General features: G+C 51.0%; 2 protein-coding genes across 2 annotated transcripts in view; both read left to right on the top strand.

Annotated features, from left to right (window-relative positions):
- Positions 1 to 21,772, top strand: part of ACADS (acyl-CoA dehydrogenase short chain) — a 146,781-nt gene that overhangs the window by 99,147 nt on the left and 25,862 nt on the right. The window lies entirely within an intron of this gene.
- On the top strand, positions 1,377 to 20,267 carry MLEC (malectin). The gene is made up of 5 exons (XM_056130997.1): positions 1,377 to 1,675; positions 10,138 to 10,316; positions 11,719 to 11,895; positions 12,000 to 12,057; positions 14,671 to 20,267. The coding sequence occupies exons 1-5, from the start codon at positions 1,450 to 1,452 to the stop codon at positions 14,898 to 14,900; spliced, it is 870 nt and encodes a 289-aa protein (XP_055986972.1). The 5' UTR covers positions 1,377 to 1,449; the 3' UTR covers positions 14,901 to 20,267.

Here is a 21,772-nt window from a genome sequence, read left to right as displayed (position 1 = left end):
GAAAGTGACCGGAAGGCAGTGAAGCCTGGTGCAGCAGAATGCCTGGAGGAAAATACCCGTGTGTCTTTTTTTTTTTTTGGTGGGGGTAGAAATACACACCTAGAGGTGCTACCCTCTTCCATATGGCCCTCTTGGGCATCCGTTTAATCTGAAATTCATGTTTTGCCGGGCACTGTTTTTCTGCTTTTTGGGTCACACCCGGCGATGCACAGGGGTTCCTCCTGGCTCTGCACTCAGGAATCACCCCTGTCGGTGCTGGGGGGGGGGGGGAGGGACCCTATGGGATGCTGGGAATCGAACCCGGGTTGGCCGCGTGCCAGGCAAGCGCCCTCCCCGCTGCGCTATTGCTCCAGCCCCTCGCTGGGCACTTCACCTGCCACTTCTGACAACCTAAGCTACCCAAGCTTCGGCGGCACAAAAAGGAGTAAAGGGGCGCGTGCCGAGGCTGTCTTGCACTGGCCTCGGAACCCTTCGGGCCAATATGCCGTAGCCCTCGGGCTCTATTTCTCCGACCTGAGAAGTGAGAACGGGCCGCGACCACCGCGCAGGGATCGGCAACGCCGGCGAGCCCTCGCGGAGAGGGAGTCGGGGGTCCAGCCGCCGACTGGGGCCCGTCCCCGACGCCCCCAGCCCAGGCCGCGGAAGCCGGACCAGAGGCGCTCCGGCCCCGCCCCCTCCCGGGAGCCCAGCCGAGGCGGTCGCCATGGAGACGCGGGCAGCCCGGCGCCCCTCCCCCGCGGGCCACGCGCTTCCGCTGCGCTGGAGCCTTCCGATTGGACGGCGGCCGGGACGGGGTGGGGGCGGGGTCCCGTCCTCGTGGGGCTGCGCTAGTCCCGCGGACCTGCGCACGTGGCTGCTGCGAGCCGCCTTCGCGCGGAGGGAGAAGGCCGGGACTTCCGGCCGGGAGGGCTCCCGCCTCTCCCCGAAGGAAGGCGGGGGCGGGAGAGCCAGCGACGCCCCCGGGAGCTACGGAGCCCCGCGCTCTGGGCCGCCGGAAGTCCCGGCGGCGTGCCGGCGCGCCCGCTCGGCCACCCCGCCCGTCCCGTCCGCGCGGGACTCCGGGCCGCCCGGCGCGGCGCCCGCCACTTCCGCGTCGAACCGCCGCCTCAACCGAACCCCTCGCCGCCGCGCGCGCTCCGTCTCGAGCCCGAGGGTTGGCTGGGCGCCCGCGGGAGGCCACGCCCCCCGCGCCGGCCGGCCAATGGGAGGGCTCCTGCGGGCGGGGGGGTGGGTGACTCACGAGGTCCGGCTGCTGATTGGCTGCTGGTCGCGGTCGGGGCCGGGCGCGGGGTAGGTTGTTCCGCGGTGGGAGGCGGCCCCGCGGCGGGCGAGGAGGAGGCCTGCGAGCGACATGTCCCCGGCGGCCGCGGCGGAGCGGCCCGCGGCGCCCTAACGCTGAGTCCGGGCGGCCTGGCGGCTCGGCGGGGGCTGCCCCGCGCGGCGGGCGCCATGCTGGGGTCCCGCGCGGCCGAGGGCGCCGCCGTGGCGCTCCTGCGGCTGCTGCTGCTGCTCCTGCTCCCGGCGCAGCGGGAGCCGGGGCTCGGCGTGCTGCGCCTGGCGGGGGCCGGGCTGCCCGAGAGCGTCGTCTGGGCCGTCAACGCGGGCGGCGAGGCGCACGTGGACGTGCACGGGATCCACTTCCGCAAGGACCCCCTGGAGGGCCGGGTGGGCCGAGGTGAGCGCCCCTCCCCCGAGCGGCGGGCGCGCGGGCCCTCCTCGGCGCCCGGCGGGGCTGGCGGCCGCGAGGGAGTGGGCAGGGGCAGGGGCGCGGGGCCGGCGAGCCCTGCGTTTTCCCCCCGCGCCTCCGCGGGGCCGGGCCGGCCTCTGGCCCCCCGGAGGCCCGGGGCTGGTGGGGGCGGGGCGGGCGGTGGGCGTCCCCCGCCCCGCCCGCGCCCTTCCCCCCCTTGGGGAGCCGAGCCCCCCCGCGATGCCCGGGCCGGGAAAGTTGCGGCACGGCGCCCCCACCCCCGCGGCGGGGGGTGGGGGGCTCCACGTGCGGGGAAGCGGCCGCCGCAGGCCGCCCCACGGGCCGGTTCTATCTGGGTCAGTCGGATCGGGTCGGAGCGTTCCCTGCGAGCGTGCACGGGGTCTGGCCTGCGTGGCCCAGCAGGAATCCGAGGCTGGCGGGGGGCGCGGGAGCGGGATTTCGGCCCCCTCCAGTCATTTCTCGCCGCTGCCCCACGCGGGAGAATCTGCCCGCGAGAAGCTGGGTCTGAAACTCAGAAGTCGGGGTCCCTCCGTCTGCCCTCGCAGGTCCCATGCTGTGGCTAGGCCCCAGGTCCCTGCACCCCGAGCCCCAGAGCTGTTACTGGCCCGAACGCTTTGGGGGGCGGGGGAGTGCTCCAGGCTCGCAGAGGACCCGAAAATAGGTCGGGGAAGGAAGTTCCTTGCTCCGTGAGCTGGGAGGAGGTTGGGGCTGTGTGCAGGGTTCAGGGGCCACCCCCGTGGCACGCTGCCCCCTCCTACAGCCCAGCGCCAAGCTGGCTCCTGGCGCTCTTCCCGGATGCCCCCCTGTCCGGCTGCTGCCTGGACGCAGGGTTTAGCGTCAGAGGCCTTTCCCCGCTGGCGGTGGTCGCGCCCTCGAGTTGGTCGCCTTGGGCCGTCTCCGTGTGGGCAGGGCCGAGGACTCGGGCAGTGTGCTGAAGTTCTGTGTTTGTCTTGGAATCTCTCCGGGCCTGGCACGGAGGATCAGGAGCCCGGGCCCGCTGAGTCAGGACCTGGTCTTGGGCAGCCTTGAGGGCCGGCAGTAGTGCTGTCCTCCTCCTGGGTCCTTGGGGGAACTGGGGCCGGTTGGTGGACTTTGCCCCTCGAGAGCCGCGGGTGAGGACTCTGCCAGATGGTTCCTTTCATTTACTAGACACAGGTCACCTTACCCCATTGACTCCGGTTGGGAGAAGGAAGCCAGGACCGCCTAGATTTCCTGCCGTTTACTCCCCTCTTTCCGAAATCCCGGTTTTCATTTGCTGGGGATTACTTGGTTTGGTGTCTGTGTTTTTGCCTAGTATTGGCTTATGGTTGGCAGCTCTTTAGGAAGAGTTTTTTTTTTTTTTTTTTGCGGGAGGTGCAGTTCCATGAGACCAGGGCCCGTGTAGACCAGAGCCCCATCTTGGACCCTGGTCTTCGAGGGCACTCTGCACCAGAGTGTCCGCGGGGGTGGGGGGGGGGGGTGACCTGTAGACATATGAAGGTGTATGAAGCCAGAGGAGGGGTGATGGTGGGCTCCAGCCTAGACCAGCCTAGTGCATCACTGCAGTTACCAGGTTCCTGAAAATAGCCTGTTGTTGCCATTAGGTCTGGGGGTAAGATGTAATGTGCTTCCACTCTCAGTACGCAGCTCTGTGCTCAGGAGTCGGCAACCATTCAGGGAAGCGTGGCTGTCCTCCTGCCTTCGTTTCTGACCACTTCTCTTATGTGGACAAGGATGGCCAGGCGATTTGGAGACCCTTGCCTTACACGACTTTACACCAATTGCAGTAGGAGCTGTATAGCTTACTTTTTCTTTTTTTTCCGTGGGGGATGGGCACACCTGGCTCTGCTCAGGGATTACTCCCGGTTGTGCACTCAGGAATCACTCTGGTGGTACTCGGAATTATAGGGGTTGAGGGGGGTCGAACCCAGATCAGCTGCATGCATGGCGAGCTGCTACCTGCTGTACTACTGCTCTGGCTACTTTTTTTTTTTTAAACATGCCTGTGATACTATTACCACCACCCCCAGGAAAGTTCATTTTATGTTGAATGAGTTCAGAAATTTGTTGCTAAATTAATCCTGATGTGGGTTTGACCTGCTTTGAACTTGCTGGGCTTTTTTTCGTCTTTGTAATTCAGCATTCTCACAACTGAGTGGCCCAGGGTACCTAGTGGCTTTTGCTTTCAAAGGCACTTCATAATGTTTATTGACTTCGTTTCTGCCACAGGAGATACTGAAGCCCAGGAAAGGGCTTTTTTCCAAGCTCTGTGCACCCACAGATGAAAGTACCACTGTAGAAAAGTGGTTCAGAAGCAGTCTTTGGGGATTTGGGTATGTGGCGCGTTCCAGGTTCTTGACTTGCTCATTTGAGTCCCTCTTGACTCTGATGAGGGACAGGCCTGGTTATTTGGCTTGAGAGCCCAGAAATATGCTTAGTTTCAAGAGACACTTTTTCCTCTTCATAGACACTTGTTAATCATTTGTGTGATTCTAAATACAAATGACTAACATTTGCCAATGATACTTACTTTATTGAACCTTATTTTTTAGTTGTTTTAGTTTTGTTTGGGGGCCATACCTAGCCATGCTCACAGGTTTCTTCTGGCTTTGCACTCAGGGCTCACTCCTGGTGGTGCTTGGGGGACCATGTAGGGTTTGGGGATGGAACCCTGGTTGGCCACATGCAAGGCAAATACCCTACCCGCTGTACTATCTCTCTGGCCCCTACTGAACCTCTGTTGGAGGGGTATCCATGTCCAGCAATACTCTGGGCTTACTCCTGGCTCTGTTTGGGGGTCACTCCTGATGGTGTTTGAGGTATCACATGCAGTATGGGGGGTTGAGCCAGTTCCATGCAGGACTAGTCCCTTAATTTCTGTACTAATGCAGAGTCTTGTTTTTTGGGGTTTTTTTGTTTGTTTTTTCCCCCTCCGTGAAACTTTGCATGCTTTAGAAATCATTGGCTTGAGTCTGGAAAATTCCCTACCCAGAGTAAGTTAAAGGGCCTCTCATTTGGTAGCTTGATGACCTTTTACATCGAATTAAAAGTAGGGCAGAACATGAGTCCAGAGATAGAGGCCCGAAGCCAATCAGATTACTGATTGTGTGGTGTGTGGCCTTCAGAAGACCTTTCTGGGACGGCCTTTTGAGTTTGCTTCGGACATGCAATTTGTTTAGAATTTTTTCCTTTGCAGGTTCTCCAGGTAGCAGGAGTCCACTGGGTTAGGTGGTCCCATTTTACAGGTGAGACAACAACTTGTCTCATGCCACTGTCAGTGGTAGAGCCAGGATTCAAATACAGGTCTCTCTTACTCTAAAACCTGGGTTGAATTTTTCAGTAGCCTGGCTCCTCCGTTGTATATTTAGAAGCTGCAGACACAACATGTTGTGAGCCCTTTGGCCGCCTTCATCTTTCCTTAATTGAATCCCTGGGTCCCCCGTTTCACTGCATCCGCAGTAATTTTTTACCCCCGGTGCTCGCTATTGAATCCAGGGCCTCACACAGGCAAGACAAGTTTGCTACTGCTGACCCACACCCCCAGCCCCAATAATTCTTCACGAACTGGCCTCCCCTGAGAAAAAAATGATTAAGAAGAAAAATCTAGCGGTTGTGGGGAGGGGCAACTAACATGTGGTGGGTGATGTTGGAGCTCTGTGGGGAGCTTTATGGTGGTGGGCTTATGGAGAGCAGGGTCCACTCTTTCTGGCTTTGCCATTCCTGTGGCTCCCTGCTTCAGTTTTCCAATTAATTTTATTTCTTCCAGTTCCGCTTGGTCCTTTCCCTAAACTCCCCAGAGAGGAGGCATTTGTTTAGTGCTTATTGTGAGCACATGCTCGCCTGACTGGCATGCTTCTGTGTCTGTGTGTGTGTCTCTCTCTGGCACCATATTAGGCTCTTTAGGGACGTCCTAGTCCTCACCATAACCCTGTGGGGTAGGTGATACCCCGCACACAGTTGACAAAGCACTCAGAAAATAACCTGTTCAATATCACACAGTAGATGGCAGAGCCAAGGTTTCAAAACAGATCTATCTTCCTCTAAACGCTTGGGTTTCTCAAGCAGCCTGCCTACTCCATTTCTAAGATTTTGAAGACAGCAGTTTTGTAGGTCCTTTGGCCTTCTTTCTTTTTTGTTAACTGTCTGGGCTATGTTGTGCCAATTTAAGCAGTGTGCTGACTGAACACTTCAGTGTGTTTTAGAGAAATTCAGCTATAGATGCATAAAGGCGAAGTGGGGAGAAGTCTCTTTTTGCAGATGCATCTCTTGGGACTTTGGCAAATTTCATCTCTGCATGTGGTGCATTTCTTGGGATTGCCACTTGAACTTCACTTGGCTGGAGAGATAGTACTGCGGTAAGATGATTGCCTTGCATGCAGCCGACCCTGTTTCAATCCCTGGCATCCGATCTGGTCACCACGAGCACTGCCAGGAGTAATTCCTGAGCGTGCATCACAGGGTGTGGCCCCAAAACAAGCAAAGTGAAAATGCTTTCGGGCTCTATAGGAGTTAGACACATGCGTGTACTTCACCTTGGTTTGATCCCTGGCATTGCATTTGGTCTCCTGAGCACATCAGGGAGTGACCCCCGGCACAAAGCTAGGAATAGCTCCGGAGTCTGAGTGGGTATGGCCCTACGATGCTTCCCTTTAAAAAGGGGAAATTTCTGGAATGATAGAACAGTGGGTAGAGTGCTTGCCTTGATCCTTTGCATTGTATGTGGCACCCTGAGCACCGCTGGGTGTGGCTCAGAAACAAAATTTAGAGTTGGGTGTGAGTCCAAGACCTCCCCCATGCCCCAGAAAGAAAATTCGAGGGCAGAGTGCTTTCTTTTCATATGAGAGGCCTGAGTTTGATTAATACATAGTCCTCAAACACCACCGGTAGTGACCCCTCTGCGTTGCTGGGTATGGCCTCCAAACCAAAAAAATAAAAACTGTGGTAAAATGGGACTAGAGAGATGGGACAGTAGGTGGGGCACGTGGCTTGCATATGGCTGACCTGGATTTGATCCCCATCACCATACAAGGGTACCCTGAGCACTGCTTGGAGTGTCCCTGGACACAGCCAGAACCAAGCCCTGAGCACTGCAGGGTGTGGCCAAAAAGCAAAATAGGGGAGGGAAAATTGAGATCCCTGGCACTGCAAAAATAAGAAAATAAAAAATAAATTTTTTATGGGTCAGAGAGAGAGTACTGCCAGCAAGGTGCTTGCCTTGCTGTGGCCAAGCTGGGTTCAATCTCTGGCACCCCGTGTGGTTCCCTGAATATCACCAAAGTGATCTCTGAGTTCAGAGCCAGGGGTAAGCTCTGAGCACTGCCAGTTATGCCTTCCCCCATCAATTTTTTTTTTAAACCTGAAAATATTGTCAGATAGTTACAAGGTTTTGTTCACATGGTTGAGTTTTCTTAGTTGTGGAAAACTAAGTCAGCTACAGATGCTACAGATTATGTTATTAGTTTCTCATTTTTTCCACTTGGCAATTAAAAAGAAATGATTCCCTACTCAAGCACACAATTTTCTGTTTATCTAAAATGCGGTTGTAGCCAGTGTTCCAAATTTGTAAGCATCAGCATCTTCATGGAAGATGGATATTCTTCGAATTCAGGTCAAGGAGAAATGACAGTTTTTTAAAACCTCTGTAGGTTTGTACCCCTCAGACTGTAATTTTTTTTTAATGTACTTTTTTTTGGGGGGGGGTCAGACTCAGCGATGCACAGAGGTTCCTCCTGGCTCTGCACTCAGGAATTACTGCTGGCACTGCTTGGGGGACCATATGGGATGCTGGGAATTGAACCCGGGTCGGCCGCATGCAAGGCAAATGCCCAACCCGCTGCGCTATGCTCCAGTCCCTCAAACTGTAATTGTTTGAGCCTGGAAAAGCACTGGACAGTATATTCTTTGTAGTTCTATTCAGCAACACTTCTTTGATCTCTTAAGTAATAGGAGGAAAAAAGTCATGAGACAATAGTGCAATGAGTTTCCTGCTACATTGTCTCATCAGTCCATCCGATTTGGCTACTGTTTGCTTGCAGGAACTGTTAGTAGGTCTGTTTATTTTTGTTTGGAGGACTTGACCTTAGCCACTTGTCTTTTATTTACTTTTGCCTCCGTTGGAGTTTTGGTAATTTAGAAGATAAAGCTCTAGGGATGACTACCCTTGGACTTCTCCCTAGGAATGTAGGTGCCAAGTGTCTTCAGAGTCACTGTTTGAGGTTGGAAGGTAGGTTTGAAATCTTAATCGCTGGCAGAAGAGAATAGGCCTGTACTGAAATCACTTCTAAATTTGTAGTTTAGAAAGTAGATTTATGGAGCACTGGAAAATCTTATTGTGTGTGCAGGATAAAGAAGCCAAAGTCTCGTTTTGGATGGAAGCAGCTTAACTATTCATCTCTGGGGCTGAAGTATGGTGTCTTAAAATTTGGGGGTAAGCGCTGGTTAGTTGTGTGAGGGGTGGGGGGGGGACACAGAGACTTGTCGCCTGCCATGTTGAGAGGACTGGGGAACAGTAGAGGTTTTGAACTTCGGACATCAGCCCACGTAAGTAACTTGCTTTTCACCTGTTTGATTCCTTGTTAGTCTGTGAAGTGGGAAAAATAGCTCCTCCGGATTTGGACATCTTACACCAGAAATAAAGACTTCAGTTGGTTTTCTTTCCCTCCTTTTTTTGTGTGTGGGGGGCTGTGGGGGAACCACTCCCAGCAGTGCTCAGGGCTCGCTTCAGGCTCTATACTCAGGGATCACACCTGGTAGGGCTTGGGGGATCTTCAGGGTGCTGGGGATGGAACCAAGCTCGACCACATGCAGGCAGGCGCCCTACCCCGTGTACTATCTCTTCCGCCTCTCTTTCCCTTCTTAGCATGGCTCTGACCTCTTAAGTGGGAAGAATAGCATGATCCAACTGCTCTGTAGCTGCTTCCTTAGTTGGCAGTTGAGCGAATGTGCCAGGGACTGTGTTACGTGCCGGCTGTATTCTCTTTTTTCCTTCCTGCTTAACTGGGGGATGAATGTGTAAGAGAGTAGGTAGGTGAGGTTGAGTGCTGTGAGTCTCTGGAAAGTAAGGTTACTTTGGCCTGAAGGAAATTAGAGTTTATCACATCTTTGTTTTGGGCCACTCCCAGCAGTACTCTGGAAAATGGTGCAGTGCCAGTACCTACGACATCTATTACAGCCCATTGCACGGACTCTTCCATGTAATGCAAGTGCCTTAACCTCTACGCACTATACTATCTCTTATTTCCAAAGTGTAACTATCCATGCCCTCTCCCTCTCCCCCTTTCCCAGGCCCCCCCCCAGCATTAAGCAGTGCTCAAGGCTTACTTAGGGCTTACTCCTGGTCAGCCCCAGAGACCATATGGGATGTTGGGGGGTGGTTGCTTGCAAGCTATACTATGGCTCCAGCTTGCGAGTGCCAACATCTTCTTACAATAAAATACTTCATTACAGTTGCTCTCTTTCCTAACTTCATTAAACAAGGGGGTAACTAGGGAAGTCTGCAGGACATTAAATCCAAATCACTTTTTTTCTCTCAGAAAAGCTGAACCTAAAATAGGTTATCTATTAGCAAAGTCATTTCTACTAAGAAGATGTCCACGTTAGGGGAGGAGAGAGTACGGAGCACAGTAATCTGCTTGCCTTGAACTCAGTTGGTGTAGCTTCCATCCCTGGCACCCCATTTCTTCCCCAAGCATCATTCTTTGTAATCCCAGATAGAAAAACCAGGAGTAAGCCCTGAACATGGTCAGTGTTGCCCTTCCGACCCCCAAAGTCCACTTTACTTTTCGTAATTTTCATCCCCAAACTCCCAAAGCTAGTAAAAGAAAAATTGCTTGTGCAGATGGTATGAGGGGGCCAGAGAAATAGCTCTGGGCTGGACTTGCGTGCTTTTCGTGCCATAGAATTCAGGTTGATCCCCAGCACCATTTCTACCAGGAGTGACCCCTGAGCGAGGAGCTTGAGTAGCCCCTGACTACCACTGGGAGGGGTCCCCCAAATCCCAAGCAGAACACTATGATGTGGTACTTTTTTTCCTTGGGGGTTTTGGACCCCATGTAGGGGTGCTGGGGGAGGAGGGACTGCTTGCAGCTCTGTGCCTGGAGGTCACTCTTGGTCGGCAGAGGGACCTCTGGTGCTGAGGATTGGAACCGGCCCTTTCCCGTGAGCATGTGTTCTTTGAACTTGGTCTCTGGCACACGTTGCCCTTTTCTCTAGTACTGGATAGTTGGGTAAAGTGATTTTGATTTTCTTCCAACTGCCTGCTGTCGGTTATGGGATCTGTCTGGTTTCTTTCATTTCACTCTTCCTTGGTAAGAACCTTGGTGCCTGGTCTTTTTGGAGCCAGTTGCCGCAGAGGGCCCTCTTGCCTTGGAGATGTTTCTGGCCCGATTGGGGACTCTGGGCGTTTTTGTGTGTTTTACCTCTGATGTGTCCTTTTTGTCTCTTGTCCCCAGCCTCTGATTATGGCATGAAGCTGCCAATCCTGCGTTCCAACCCTGAGGATCAGATCCTGTATCAAACAGAGCGGTACAATGAGGAGACCTTCGGCTACGAAGTGCCCATCAAGGAGGAGGGGGACTATGTGCTGGTGCTGAAATTTGCCGAGGTCTACTTTGCCCAGTCCCAGCAAAAGGTAAAGCCCGGTCGATTGCCAGTGGGGCCTTGTTACTCTTGGCTGGGCCTCTGCTTTGGGCCCGACTGGAAAAGCTGGCTCCCCTCTGCCTCCAGAAGCAGCTTTGTCCATTGTTCAGATGCAACACTTGCCTTGGGTGGGGGTAACATAGTGCAGTGTCAGTATCCGGCTTCTTTGTAACAAGCTAGTCCTGATGAGACCCTCCTGGTTATCCCTGATTTGTTCCTTTTTCTGTGGGGTAGGGGAAGTAGATTTTGGACTTCGACTGGTGATTTTGGGCGATAGTCCCAGCTCCCAGCAGTGCTTGGAGGACCATGCGATGCTGGGACTGGAACCTCAGGCTGTAGCATGCAAACACGCACTCTGCTTCTCTGAACCCCTGGACCTTGTGCATCCTTTTGTTTTTTGTTTTGTTTTGTTTTTTGCTTTTGGGTCACACCCGGCGATGCACAAGGGTTCCTCCTGGCTCTGCACTCAGGAATTACTCCTGGCGGTGCTCGGGACCTCATGGGATGCTGGAACCGGAACTCGGGTCAGCCGGGTGCAAGGCAAACGCCCTCCCTGCTGTGCTATCTCCCCAGCCCCACCTTTTTTGTTTTTGTCCCTGTTCTTTGCCTGACCCTTCTGTGAATTCCCTCCTTCTCATGCTGAGTTTTTTGTTTATATTCTGTTCCCTAAGGCCCAAGTGAGGCCTCCTTGATAGTGCGGACTTTGATTTAGTGCAGGTAAAGGACCCTATCTATCTTGGAGTATATCCTGCCCTGGAATTTTTTTATTTTTTATTTTTATTTATTTATTTTTGCCTTTTGGGTCACACCCGGCAAAGCAGAGGTGTTACTTCTGGTTCACACACTCAGGAATTACTCCCGTTGGTGCTCCAGGGACCATATGGGATGCTGGGAATCGAACCCGGGTCACCTGCGTGCAAGGCAGATGCCCTACTGCTATGCTATCGCTCCAGCCCCCTGGATTTTTTTTTATTAACTATTTTTATTGAAAACACCATGATTTACAAAGTTGTTTATGACATAGTTGTTTGCCCTAGAATTTTTTTTTAAATTTTTTAATTTTGTTGATTCACTGTGAGATACTGTTACAAGCTTTCATGTTTGAGATGCAGTCACACAATAATCAAACACCCATCCCTCCACCGGTGCACATTCCCCACCACCAATATCCCCAGTATACTCCCCACCTTTTCCACCCTCCCACTGCCTGCATGGCAGACAATATTCCCCATACACTCTCTCTACTTTTGGGCATTATGGTTTGCAATGCAGATACCGAGAGGTTATCATAGTTGACCCTTTTGCCCTGGAATTTTTTAAATCTAATTTTGAACTTGAAGCCCGGGGTGTGAGGCCGATGATTTTAACGCTCTCTTCTGTTGTAATCTTGGAAGGTATTTGATGTACGATTGAATGGCCACGTCGTGGTGAAGGACCTGGATATCTTCGACCGTGTTGGGCACAGCACAGCTCATGATGAAATTATCCCTATGAGCATCCGAAAGGGGAAACTGAGTGTCCAGGGGGAAGTGTCCACCTTCACGGGAAAACTCTACATTGAGTTCGTCAAGGTAACGTTCCTACTTTGCCCTCAGGAGTAAGGAAGAGCTCCGAAGGAAGGGTCAGGGGGAGTGCTGGCTACAGTCCGAATTGACCACTGTTTCCTATTTCCTAGGGTTACTATGACAATCCCAAAGTCTGTGCGCTCTACATCATGGCTGGAACAGTGGATGGTAAGTTGTGCTTTTTTTGTTGCTTTTATCTTTTGTGGTGCTGGAGATTAAACCCAGGGTTTCACACATGCACACGTGTGCTATACACTGCTGAACCACATTCCTGGCTAAGTTGTCTTTTTTGACCTTTCAGGGGTTTTGTTTGATTGACTTTAAGGCCATACCTGGTAGTGTTCAGGGGCTGCTTCCCGCTCAGTGCTCCGGGATCACTCTTTCTGGCAGTGCTTTGCGGACAGTGTGGTGCTGGGGATTAAACCCGAGTCTTGTATGCTTGCATGCAGTGCCTGCTGAGTTGTCTCTCTGGCCTTGCTCTTTTTCGCTTGTGTTTAAGGATATAGTAGAAGAAATTCTTAGGATAATTTCCGGATTGGTATTTTGGAAACACTTAAGTCAGATTGCAGGGCCTTCAGAATCCGGTAGATGGTGGTGGAATTGACGATGGTCCTTTGCCATTAGGTGTCTGTCCATGGGAGGGTCCTTCAAGGCAGTGCTCGAGAGTTGTGGAAAAGATACTCCCAGGGATACACTCAATTTGGCTGTGTGGGCTAGACAGTTCACTATTCTCTTTTTTTTTGTGGGGGGGTTGTGTGTGTGTCACAGCCGGCGTTGCACAGGGGTTACTCCTGGCTCATGCACTCAGCAATTACTTCTGGCGGTGCTTGGGGGACCATATGGGATGCTGAGGATCGAACCTGGGTCGGCTGCATGCAAGGCAAACGCCCTCCCCGCTGTGTTACCGCTCCAGCCCCAGTTCACTATTCTTGGACCCTTCAGCATGCCACCACTTTTGAGCTCTTTCTCTGCCCCATGAGTTAAAAGTGTCTTTTTGTTGTTGTTGTTTTTTTATGGGAAGTTTTTCCCTTCCCCTCCATTCTTTGTTGTTGGTTCAGGGATTACCATGCACTTGGTTATGATACAGTGGAGATTGCTCTGTGTCATCAGACGTCATAAGGGCATTGTCAGTGGTATGACACCCAACAGTGTGGGCCAGTGCTGGGATCCAGCTGACATGTGCCCCAACAAGGCTCTCTACCCCTGAGCTTTATCCCTCAGCCTCCACGCCATAAACTTTGAAGTGACTTCTGTCTTCAGAACTGGATGCCAGTTATAACGAGAGTTGTTTGGTTTTAGGCACATTCTTTTAACTTTACCGTAAATCCGGATTAGTAATTCCTCTATTACTGTGCTCTGAATTTTGTAGTGATCTGAACACTAAAACTTGTTGTTCTAGTTTTACTTATTTTTAGTTTCATTGGTTTTGGGGTCACACCCAGCAGTGCTCAGGGCTTACTCCTGGCTCTCTGCACAGGGATCATGCCCAGTATTGCTCAGAGGATAGTATGTGGTGCCAGGGATCAAACCAGGATTGCCTGTGTGCAAGGCAAGCATCTTATTGCACTGTTTCTTTCTTTTTGTGAAATAAAATGTATTTAAAGAAATTTACTTATGGCCAAGAGCAATAGATAGTACAGCGGGCTTGATCCCTGGCACACCATATGGTTCCCTGAGCAAGCCCTGAGGACCACTTGGTGTGGCTTCAAAACAGCAAGCATGAAGAAGTTAACTTAGAGAAATGTGAGGGGACAGAAATAAATGTGTGCTCAAAAGCGAACTCGGATGCTTTTTCAGAGTAGAAGAAGCGTCTTCTTTTCAAGACACATCTTTTGCTGGGGAGGTGGGGGCGGGGTTGGGGTTGGGCCATACCTGGCAGTACTGAGAGCCTGTCCTTGTCTGTGTTCTTAGGAAATGACCCAGCAGTGCTCCGACTGGGGTCAGCTGCGTGCAAGACAAGCACCGACCTCCGGCACTGGCTCTTTGACACTTGTGCTTCTATTTCGTTGCTGTTTCCTCTTGTTTTGTTTTTTGACGTTTATTTCCAGGCAAAAGAAAGGGGTGTGTCTGTGTGTCTGTGTGTGTTTAAAGGTTTTGATGTGTATTACTGGATCATACTGGGACAAAAGTTCACTTGTTAATATCTACTTGTCCCTTGGAATCCAGCCTTATGGTGATTTCTTTCTCAGGATGTAGGTTATTCTGGCTGACAGTGTCCCGGGCTGATTTTGCTGAGAAAACTGTCTTAGACCTTTTTCCCCCCCTCACCCCATCTCTGTAGAGGATGTTTCTCAGCTCATTTTGAAGGCATTGAGAGTCTCATCCTACTATATTATGACATCTGGGAGCAGCTGTCTCACCCCCAAACAGATACATAGATCAGATCCCTAAGAAGGAGACGAGTGAATGCCAAGAACTCAGAACTCTGTGGATCAGCTCTTCAGTGCTGTGTGACTCAGAAGGGAATATGGGATTGTGGTAGGGAGGAGGAGGTATTTGGAAAGGTTAAGATTCCAGTGTTGGGTCATTGCCTGTATTCATTGTGGTCGCTAAGGATTCTGAAGTGGAACGAGAAGGAGATATAGTGAACCTCCTTTTCGTAGAGCTTTACCAAAGTTAGATCCAAAGACTAGTGTTGGCAGCATTCTGTGATTCTCCAGGGCTGTTTCTACCACTACTGTCTGTTGATCCTGGTGAGGTCATAGGATCTCGGTATTGCTACTTTCCAGGACTGTACTTTAAATGCTGTGGGCCTTAAAAGTTGTCCTCTCTTTTGATCAGATGTACCAAAGCTGCAGCCTCATCCTGGATTGGAGAAGAAAGAAGAGGAGGAGGAGGAAGAAGAATATGATGAAGGGTCAAATCTTAAAAGACAGCCCAACAAGAACCGTGTGCAGTCAGGCCCTCGCACACCCAACCCCTATGCCTCGGACAACAGCAGCCTCATGTTTCCCATCTTGGTGGCCTTTGGAGTCTTCATTCCAACCCTCTTCTGCCTCTGCCGGTTGTGAGAACAGATTGCCATCCCAAATAGGGTGCGGGGTATGGGAGAGAAACCAAACGTGCTGAAATTGGTTTCTGTATTTTTCAGAGTGATTAACAAAGCAGACAAACAACACACACACACATGAATTAAAGGAGACAAAAAGAGGCAGAGCAGAGAGTAACCTTCATCTACCACCTGGTCCCAGACCTGCATCAGTCCTAATCCTCTCTTTGTGACTTGCTCCCAACCGTCTCTTTCTTCTCTAGGGTACTTGGGGCAAACTGGTTCCTACCTGTTCAAGGATTCTCATCTGTGTACCTAGTGGAAAGTACTCTTAACTCAGAGCAGACACAGTTCCTTTTTTTGAGGTTAGAAATTAACAGCAGGAAAATGTCATTATCTAGAGGACCACTGCTGAGAATTGGGTATGTTCTGAAGTTATGTTCAGATAAATTTTCATATGTCCTGGGATCGAGTGTGTGTGTAAATATATGATTTGTATGATAAAGACAAAAACGGAAGAGGAGTTTTAGAAAAGGAAAGGAAAATAGATACTTTCTTACTTGGAAGCCTTTCTGGTTTTTGTCCAGTGTTGATTCCATCTTCAATGTTTGAGCTTTGGCATTGCTTGTCTCCCTGACATGTGGCAGTTAGAGGACTGTCTGGTATCCAAGACGATTAGCTTATGTCAGATCTTCAGGTTGCCTCTGACTTGTTACCGCAACAAATCATTTTGATTTCAGTGCCTGTTGGGGACTTGATTTCCTCTCATTTAATCTGACTCGTTTGAAATCTCTCTTCTCCTCTCCACCGTTCTTCTAAGTTATTGCCAAGAAGGAAAGGAGACCGTGGGGATTTTGCGTTTCCTCTGCTTGAATGTCTTCTCTACCACTTCACGTTGTTGGTACTCCCTCCCTGGATCTCTGAGCCAGCCACCAGGAGGATACGCCCCTGCAGTTCTTCTACTGGCCCCTTTGTAGGGTCTCACTGCCAGGGGACAGTGACGCTTCCCAGCCTGCAGGCAGCAGAACACTTGACCTTAACAGTCTCTTCTGGTCTTTGGATTAGGAAAGGCTTAAGTTAGCTTAATTTAAGAGCAACCTCAGAGACTTGAGCCCTTCTAAGTGAGTGACCACTGTTCAGAGTTCGTTTATTTCTATGTCTGTCACAGTTCACACAGTTTTGGTTTATGTCCAGAGCTGCCCAAAGGAACTAGACAGATTTCCTCTCACTGGTCAGGTGATGCGTCTCACAAGTATTAATCGTATGCCCTTCTGGTCTTTCATTTTCCTATTCCAGTGGTATTTGAGTTCTTGGGGTGATAGGACTGAAGGATTTCCAGTCAGCCACAGGCCTGGCAGCTCTGAAGCCAACCTTAGCATCCAAGTGGCTCCCTTGAATTCCTTGGGAAAAGTTCTGCAGGAAAGAAAGCTTCCCTGTCCCCACTCCTTTCTGGTCAGTGTCATCTGTATAGGACGGCAATGAGGGAGGACTCAGACAAACTATAAAGAATTTTGTGACTAGAAGACAGCAGGGTTAGCTTTTTTCTCCAAATGTGTTCAGTTATGAGTTTGCCTTTTTGGATATATTTCATAAGAGTCCTGTACCTTTGTTCTTTATGCCTTGGATTCATGTCTTGGGTTTGGAGTTTGAATGAGTTACTTCAGATCACCATTTGAGTTGCAGCCCTTGGTTTTAGCTGCAACTTGAGTCTCAGTACTTGAGTATTGGGTTAGGCACCGGAACAGCAGTGGCCTGAGGCTCAAGCAGAGGACGCTCCCCCACTTTTAAGAATGACTTCCTGTAGCCTTAGCTTTGGGGACCACCTGCCAGGGACACCGGACACCCTGTTAGTTGGGCTCCTGCCAGTGGCTCTGGTTTCATCCTTCCACGATCCCCCCAAGCCCGAGGACTCTGGCGACAGAGGGATGAGAAAGGAGGACTTGGTGCCTCCGTGTTGCCTTGCTCACTTGCCTGGTCACTGACGGGGAGGGGTTCCTGCTGCCACGCCTCAGTCCATCCTCTCCGAGCCTCAGGAGGAAACCGTAGCTCCGGGGGCTGTTTCCTAATGGTACTGTAAACCAAGCAGCTGTGCCTCTGCCTGTTTCGGAGCCTGCCCTTTCCCAGAGCTCAGGGCTGGGTGGGCACGTTCCTCTTTGGTTGTGTCTGAAAGAAAGGGACATCTGATTCTAAGGCTTACAGAAACAGGGGAAAGTCAAGAAACAGGAAGAAGTATGTTGGGGGCTGGAGTAGAGTCCTCTGGAGCCACCCCTCCCAGGGCTCGTCACTGCTGGCTTGTGATGCTAAACTTGAAAGTTTTTTTTTTTTGGTTTATTTTTTTTCCCTCTTACAAGGTGATATAGGTACATGAAGTTTAGGTTTAGAGGGTGGGATGGGCACTTTTTATTTTTGTATTGTGTGTGTGAGAGAAAAAAATGACCTTGTTTATTCTTTGCTTTTTGCACTGTTTGTTGCTCTCTGTTTTCTGAGCTAGTGCTGGGATTGAGGTTCTGCTGCTGGAAGTCTGAATGGGCTGGAAAGGGGATGAGTGACGGCGTAAGGGGTGGGAAAGGACGTGCTTGTTTCTTCTGCTGGATCCATATTCTGCCCCAGGTGTTTAGATCCCCCGAGCCCAGCTAGCCAAATCCCAGAGCGAGTGGCCAAGATGGAAACTCTCTTTGCCAGAGGCGTGACCAGTTGAATTTCTGGACAGACCTTGCAGAGGTGGCTGCCAAGATGGGCTGAGTCTGCAGTCTCGCCTGATTGAGCACAAGGGCCTAACCTACCATTTGGGGCCGTCACTTGTGCTGATTGCAACAACGTGCCAGGAAACATGTCTCCTACACCAGATCCATTTTTCTGAAAAATCCCTACTAGTGAATCCCTACTAGCTGCTGCTCAGTGGATAGGCCTGGAGTTGTGGTGGCTGAAAGTTGGTTCTCTTGGAGTGTCAGTGGTACTAGATTCTCCCGAGGATGGAGGAACCAGCAAGGGGCACCCGTTGGTCTGCGTGTGTGATCTTGTTCTCTCGTTCCCACTGTTTCCTAAGAGATGGTGACCTAAAAGCGGGGGCTCGCTTTAAAGGTCACTGGGCTTTGAAGAGCTGCGGTCAAGGTTGAGTTCGATCCACCTCTTCCTCTCTATGCTTGGGAACAGCGTAATCCAGTTTGAGAATGGTGGTTTGACTTTGTTACCTTTTTTTGGAGAAGTTCTGTTTTAAGGAATTTCTCTCCCTTCTCAGCCTGCCTCTACTTTTGCCCGAGAAGGCCTGGCCATGACTTCGGGAATTTCAGTTGAACTTCAGAAACAGCAGCATTTCCTCCTTCCTAGCACTTAGATTCCTTTTCCTGAAAAATCGGCTCACCTTGGGAAGCCCAGGGAAAGAATCAGCAGGTTCGCCTCCCCCGGGGGTCGGGGAAGAACTCAGCTCGGTCAGCACAGTGCCTTTTCTCTCCTGCTCTGAGCCAGGGTGGGCATTCCTAGCAGATTCAGGTCTGGGCAGGGGTCTTGCGGTCCTCCCTTGGGACTGCTTCCTATCCTTTCCCCATCCCCTTTGTTGGCCGGCTCTGTTCAAGTGTCTTCTGCCTCGCATCCAGAGGCAACATGCAGTTATTTCCTCCATGCCTCTCCAAAGACCCAGGAGGTGAGCTTTCCGAACCAAGAGACTAGGAAGTGCTCCATTTAAGGGGGGTGTGGGGGAAGGAATCGAGGTGGGAAGGGAGGGAAGGACATGCTTTGGGCCTCCTGCTGTGACCCTGCGGAAGGAACCTGGGGAAGGCCAAATGATTTTGTGCTGAAACGGAACCAGAAACACCCAGAATCTCTTCAGAAATCTCAGAAGAAATCTGCTTCTCTTTTATGGAAAGATATAATTAGGGATCAAAGAGCTCTAAGAAAATTGCGAAGAAGCTTCAAGTTCAAGCTTCTGAGAGATCAGAGTCATTTCTCCCTTTTAGTCCAAGATCAGACTCTTTTGTCTTAGACCTCTCCTGGGACAAGAGGGCTAGAGTTCCTCGTTTTGTTACAGTACTAGAATGGCACCGATGGGTCAACTGCCCGGTGAGGGCGGGTTTTGTCTTTGTGCATGGGTGGCTAGCTGCCCATTGGCTTTGTCCTTCCCCAGCTGCCTTTTGGCCAGCCTTTCTTTAGGTTGCCAGTTCACTTTGATAAGAGAAGATAATTTGGGGATTGGCTGGGTTGGCAGGAAAAGAGCAGGATGGGTCTCTGGGGACAGGTTCCTTCCCCCCCCTCAGTGTCCCCCACCCCCCGCCCTGAGTATAAATATAAGGAGCCAAGATTGTGCTGGCAGCCAGGGAAACAGTAGTGCCTGCTAGAGTTGGCAGAGAGGGCCTTGGCACCTCTCGCATCCAGGCAGACTTGTGTGATGGGGGGCACATCGCACCAGGAAAAGCAGAACTCTGTTCTCACCTCTATTTTGAGCTTCAGTGCTTTATGACAGTATGAGGAAAAACAACAACAAACTGAAGTGTGCTTTCCGTCCTTTCAAAGGACAACTGTCGGAAAAGGAGAGCTGAATTTGCCAGGTGGGAGTAGAGAATTGGCAGGGAGAGACGTTATGGCAAATCCAGGAGTGAGAGACATTCTTGACTAGTAGGCTCTCTGCCCTGGTATGTCATGGTCCAGGGAATGAAAAGAAATTGGACCCTGGATTAGATCGCTCCTTTGATTTTCGTCCCAGCACAGTCTCCCACGCTAGCACCCTTTGGAGCTCAGGGCAGCCTCTTCAATCATCGGCCTGATCTTGACTTGCCAAGAAACCAAGACTGCCCCTCCACGTTGGGCCTGGCTGCTCTGTCCTGTACCAAATCCTGGAGAATAGTGTCAAGTGCTTGCGACTCCCACCCTAGATTCCCGTCTTCTCCCTGCGGAGGCCAGTTGAACTCCTTCTCTGTAACCACACATGTACAGCAGCACAGTGAGATGTAACTGAGGAGCTTGGACCTGGTTGGCCCGGTGAAGCAGTAGGGGTGGATAGAGCTGTCTTTCCTTCTGGGCTGTCTCCATCTGTCCCTACCCCTTCCACGACCCCACCCTATTCCCACCAAAAAGTTAAAAAAAAATCAGGATGTTTTTCACTGTCCATTGCTTTGTGTTTTAATAAACAATTTGCAGTGACACTCTGTGTTGGGATTGAGTTTGAACTCGATTGCAAAGCAGCGAAGTGATGGGGTGGCAGAAGGGAGGCCTCGGTGTGTCTCTTTAATGGGTTCCCCTTGAGAAAGCTAGGAGCTTCTATTCATGCAGCCTCGTATCTCCTGCTTTTCTTTCCACTGGGATATTTGTTTGATGAAGTTCTGTAATACCCCTGCCTGGCCCTTTGAGCCAGCAGATCATTCAAGGAAAAATAAACAGTTTCTTTTGTTTGTTTCCACTTTCACTGGAACCAGATGATAGTCTCACTCCTAAGACAGACAAGCCAAGCGCTGTTGCCTTTTTCTGTCTTTCAGCCTCCAGAGAGCTTGTGGACACACTAACAAGCCATGGTTTTTTTTTTTTCTGCTTTCTTTTCCTCTTAGTGTATGTTTTGATATAAGTATATATGTTGGCCCATGTACTTACATTTGGCAGAAAGAAAAGAAATTATTCACTATTGGAACCAGAGAGATAATACAGCAGGTAATGCGTTTGCCTTGCTCGTGGCCAACTGGGGTTTCGTCCCTGGCACCCTGGACACCACCAGGAGTCATATTTATTTATTTATTTATTTATTTATTTATTTATGTAGGAGTGGCTGCTATTTATTCAGCCACTGATTAGGCTGATTGAACTGTGCATGAACTCCACTGGGAATGATCTTTGAGCACAGAGCCCTGAGCATCACCAAGTGTTACCGTAAAACAAAACCCCAGGTTTTGCTTATAATTTACAAATATGCCATGTTTTATAGCTGAGTAACATGAAACATAAAAGCACGGTCACAGACCTCCCGTTGTTCGATTTGCTCGAGTGGGCCCAGTAACGTCTCCATCGTAAGACTTGTTACTGTGTTTGGCATATCGAATATGTCACGGGGAGCTTGCCAGGCTCTGCCGTGCCGGCGAGGTCCTCTCGGTAGCTGGCTGGGCTCTCTGAGAGGGGCGGAGGAATCGGCCATGTTGGCTTCGTGCAAGGCAAATGCCCTACCCGCGATACAAGACTAGTCAGTAGTTAAACCGCAAATGAAATTCCTTCCACTTGCCTGCAAAGTCCATGTGCTTTCCAAGCCCGTAAGAACAGTAATCATATAGGGCCCAGAGAGATTGCCCAGCGGGTAAATACTTGCCTTGTGCACAACCAGCCCAGGTTTGATCCCTGCATATATGGTCCTCTGAGCATGGCAGGAGTGCTCCCTAAGTGCACAGCCAGAAGTAAACCCTTAGCACAGCTGGGTGTGGCCCCCAAACCAAACAAAACTAAAAAGAATGGTAATTATAGATATCCTTTATTGAGCCCTTGAAATGTCCAGGCACAATGCCAAGTGCTTTTACAGATGTTATCTCTGTTTCATCTTCAAGAAACCTGTTGGGATTAGAGATGACTGGCTTTAGGCCATGCCAGCAAAAGGCGAAGTCGGGATTTTTGGCCCTGTCTCTTGCCCTTCATCATAGCTGCTGCTTTTCATTTCCCTGTGGTGCTTTGTGGTAGGGGCCCAGAACCTACCTCTTCCGTATGTCTCCTAGCGGGAATGGCGACCTCATGATGCTGTGTGGTTGGGCCCCAGAACCTGCCTGCCGTATTTCTCCCAGCAGGAATGGCGACTGCTGCATATAGGGCAGAGTTTGGATCGCCTCCCTCATTTACCCTGTGAAGGGCAGAAATCAGTACTCAGCCCAGAGAATAAGACCAGTGTTGGATGGAGTCTATTCCGACCTTGAATCGGCCAGGAGGCCCACAGAG

The sequence above is a fragment of the Sorex fumeus genome, unplaced genomic scaffold (assembly GCF_029834395.1).
Source record: "Sorex fumeus unplaced genomic scaffold, SorFum_2.1 ptg000083l, whole genome shotgun sequence".
NCBI lineage: Eukaryota > Metazoa > Chordata > Mammalia > Eulipotyphla > Soricidae > Sorex > Sorex fumeus.
The sequence above is the reverse complement of the archived record's forward strand: the minus strand, read 5'-3'. Positions and strand labels throughout refer to the sequence as shown.